Source organism: Fibroporia radiculosa, assembly GCF_000313525.1.
Source record: "Fibroporia radiculosa TFFH 294 genomic supercontigs, scaffold27844, whole genome shotgun sequence".
Classification (NCBI taxonomy): domain Eukaryota; kingdom Fungi; phylum Basidiomycota; class Agaricomycetes; order Polyporales; family Fibroporiaceae; genus Fibroporia; species Fibroporia radiculosa.
This window is the reverse complement of record NW_012133506.1, coordinates 22,131-25,975: the sequence shown is the minus strand read 5'-3', so window position 1 is coordinate 25,975 and position 3,845 is coordinate 22,131. Positions and strand designations below refer to the sequence as shown.

At 54.6% G+C, this 3,845-nt stretch overlaps 1 protein-coding gene across 1 annotated transcript; it reads right to left on the bottom strand.

Annotated features, from left to right (window-relative positions):
- Positions 1-248: 248 nt before the first annotated feature.
- Positions 249-3,796, bottom strand: FIBRA_08070 (uncharacterized protein; the record flags this gene model as incomplete). Its single annotated transcript, XM_012329727.1, has 2 exons — positions 249-2,675; positions 2,723-3,796. The coding sequence occupies 2 exons, from the start codon at positions 3,794-3,796 to the stop codon at positions 249-251; spliced, it is 3,501 nt and encodes a 1,166-aa protein (XP_012185117.1).
- Between the last annotated feature and the right edge of the window lie 49 nt (positions 3,797-3,845).

Here is a 3,845-nt window from a genome sequence, read left to right as displayed (position 1 = left end):
GACGTCGACACCGGCGGGGCTTCCTGGCTCCCCGCCACAGGCTACTGCGTCGGGCGAACAAAGCATTTTCGGAGTCGTCAGCGGAGTCTTCTGGACTGGGGGCGTCGGTAAATGAGCGCCAAAAGTGGACATTACAGTCAACTACTATACTATATAAGTATGTAACATAACGCCAGTATGTGTCGAGAAGAGATTTACTAGTGCATACAATAAAGCAATAATTTATGCTGACATCGACCAGGTTCACATCATGACAACACGTCTAGAGACTTGAGCAACTGCTCGACAGTGTTTGCCCAGTCTACCCCGTTACCGTCCCCAAGCGCCCGGATCTTCTTCAGCCTCTTCAGCCCGGTAGCCTGCTTGCGCTTATTTTTCTCTCTGGCAACAATCTCAACAACAGCCTTGTGATCGTAGGCCAGCCTCTTGATCTCTTTAATGTCGGAGCTGACCTGCGCCCGTAGCCACGCAGCGCTGGTAGCGCGGTGAGTCAGGCAGTCAGGCTGACGGTACCCGACGGAGCTGCTTCCAGATTCTATACCGTCCTTCTCTAACATCGGCGCACCATCAACCCAGAGCGAGCCTCCATTGGTCTTGGCCAGAACCTGTGCAATATCCAAGCATTCCCCAGGAGGGATAGGCACGGGCTGCGAGGGCGTCACACAAGACATGTCGACTTCTTTGCGCAGGACCTTGTCGATGTCCACTGCGGAGAAGAACGCCACGCCCTGCGGGAGGTCGTCCATGCCAAGCTTGTACGCGAACAGGCTGCGCGTCCAGAGGTTGGCTATCTGCAAAGCCAGCGTAGCCCTGTATCTGTCTTCATCCTTGACTAGGTACCGCAGCTCATCGTGCACGGAAATCAGATAGCGTGCGTGGATGTCGTACTTCTTGATGAGATGGTCCATCGCCACGATGAGAAGATGCAGGTAATCGACACCAGAAGACTGCACAACCCAGTTGATACGTGAAGGCATGTAGTCTGCGCCGAAGGTGGCAGGCAGATACTCTTTTGATAACGCGTACGTCACACCACATCCGAGGGCTGGCGTCTGTGGTCGATCCGAGAGCGCAATCTCCTCCAGCTTATTGAAGACCAAACTCTCAGTACCGCCATACCAGAACTTGCGGCCAAACAAGTCCGGCCGGTGGGTGTTTTTGCCCTTAGTCGAAGCATACAGATTCTGAGCCAGCTTTTGCGCCTGCTCCGGCAGCATCCCAGCATTGGACTGCAGCAGCAGAAGCACAGCGTGTCGCATGCCCGCACCGTAGATCCGCGAATAATTGAAGACCTTCGCCTGATCACGCGAGATCCCTAGAATGCTCGCGGTCTTCGAATGGAGATCGGTCCCAGCAGCCTTCGTACCCTCGAGCGTCATCCACCCGATCGCAGTCGCCCCGTGCAGACCGAACTGCGCGTCGCCCATCACACTCGAAATCCAGAGCTCCTCAGAATCAACATCGGCTCCAACGATGGAGTACCCATCCGGCGCCCGGACCATCGCTTTGAGCTCAGAGCCTACCCGGTTGGCTTTGGCGTTGCTCGCAGTTAGCCACGTCTTTTCGATCGCACGGCGGGTGACCGTGCCCATGGTGATGACCTGCGGCAAGATGACGCCCCATTTCTTCCCGGGCTCCTGCGACCGCGGAACGCCTATCTGAACGCGCTCGTCCTGCCAGACGACCATCTGCTTTAGAACACGATCCCGTGCGCTGATCCAGTAGCTGCATTGCGCGTTCATGTCCAGCGCATCCTTCGCCTCGTTCCCAGGGCTCGTCAGCGTGCCATCCTGCGCAAATTTGATGAACGTCTTGCCGAGCGGGCTGCCCACATTGGCTTTTTCGCCATCCTTGTGCGGGAGCTTGTAGAATACGAAGCCCTTCTGGATAGCATTGTGCAACAAAGAGTCTGCGGGCTCCTTGAACGTCAAGGACGTGGCTCTCGTCTCGAAATTCGCGTCGCTTGGCACCCGGAATGCCCAGCCGTGTTCTCGGGAATGAAACAGCGGCCAGCCCTGCCAGGATAGGCGCAAGAGCAGTGGCGAAACCCGACTGCGCACAGTCAGATCGAGCGTACCTGGAGGAGCATCTTTCTTTGGCCTAGTAAGTTCCCAGTACCACTTAGGCCAATACACCGGTGTGGGCGAAGGCTTTTTCGAGCGTTTCGCCGCCTTTTTCTCAGGTGGTTTGTCCTCAACTTTGGCAGGATGATCAGGTTTGGGCACTAACCGCCAGTCGAGCTGCTTGAACCAAGGGTTGCCCTCATAATCTGCCGGGGGTAGATTTGCCACTTGGTGGGCCAACGTATCCAGCTGCTCGATAACCTGAGCTGACTTGTTCCCTTTGATAACGTCCCAAGCAAGGGCGGGATAACGGGAAGATAATCGCCCACCGTTCATACCGGGACTTCCATGGGACCGACCGAGCATAGTCGCCGTTTTGCTAGTTGATGATGTAGGAAGACGAGTCGTCTTACCGTCGACGACAAAGTGCCATTTTTCAGCTTGGGTGAATTGTGCAGGATGGCCATCGTAAGACATCTCAAGGATGAGATTCAACGAGCCGTTTATTATGCGCTTGGATAGAGCTCCGTGTTTGAGAAATTCAGCATACCATGCAGGTACGGACGCTGGAGGCGAGACACTTTTGACCACAGGTGCGAGTTGCTCGGTATCCTAGAGATGATCAGGCATACAAACAGGATATGCGATATTGTGCGCACCTGTACAGGAACCACGCCTCGGGTTTTGCTCGCAACTTTTGGTGTCCAATCTAGCTGACTGAGCCAAACGTCTTCTTTCCATTTCTCGCTCTGCATCATCTCCTTTGCATCGTGAGCAAGGTCATGGAGTCGACGCTTGACGCCCTGTTCTAGCTCCTTATACGTGCGTTCCGCGTTCTCCAGATAAGCCTCCCATTGCTCGTTCACTGTCAAGAGACTTGATCCCATGGTGAGCACACCGGCAAAAGAGACGGGACTAGGACATGCCGAGAGAAAGGAAGGCAGTGTCTTGGCGAATACTGCATGAGTGACGCCAACGTCACTCGCACAGTAGTCCAGGTAATCCTGGATGCCTTCCAATATCTCTTCTGGAGTGGATGTCAGGAAATCGTTGCGCGTGCCCTTGTCCATGTCAATGTCACAATGCAACTTAGCAACATCGGCAAGAGAGTTCGCAGATGTGATATCCTCCCAGCGCTTCGTGGACGCCTCTTCCTCCTCGACATCATCGAATTCGTCAGCTTGGAGAAGAGGGAGGCTTTCCTCCATCTGGCGTAGGCGTATGTCAAGTTCTTGCCTCTTCTCAGGATCTGTTTCAGTCTCTCTGAGCTCCTCTCCTTGGCGGATCAATTCTAGGACCGAGTCGATGGTCTCGGCCTTTCGTTGCCGGTCCTTTTCTTTCGATTTTCGATACTGAATCCAGGCAGGCCGCTGATGCGATGAGATGCCCTTTACAGCGATATGAAGGGCCATCGTATCTAAGAACCGATTTTGAGTGGGTTCGATGCTATACTCTTCCAGAAGTCTACCGCGATCATAGGAAACGTTGTGTCCGACAACCACACGAGGGACTGTCGAAGGACCAATTGGGATCAGGTGCCGAACGTCCGGGGATTGGCCCAATAGCCATGGCGAGACCCACGAATACCAGGCGTTTTTGGACACCGCGCAAGCCATGATCGCGTATGGGCTGTACTCCGGCATCGTCTCAACGTCGAATACGAGCATCTCCTCCGATCTCCCGTCGAACTGGGGGAACTCGACAGCCTCGCAATAGCTTGAGCCGTCTTCCATGTATGAGTATCTCGTCCACCCTGCCTGAACGTTCCAATGATCGGGCTTG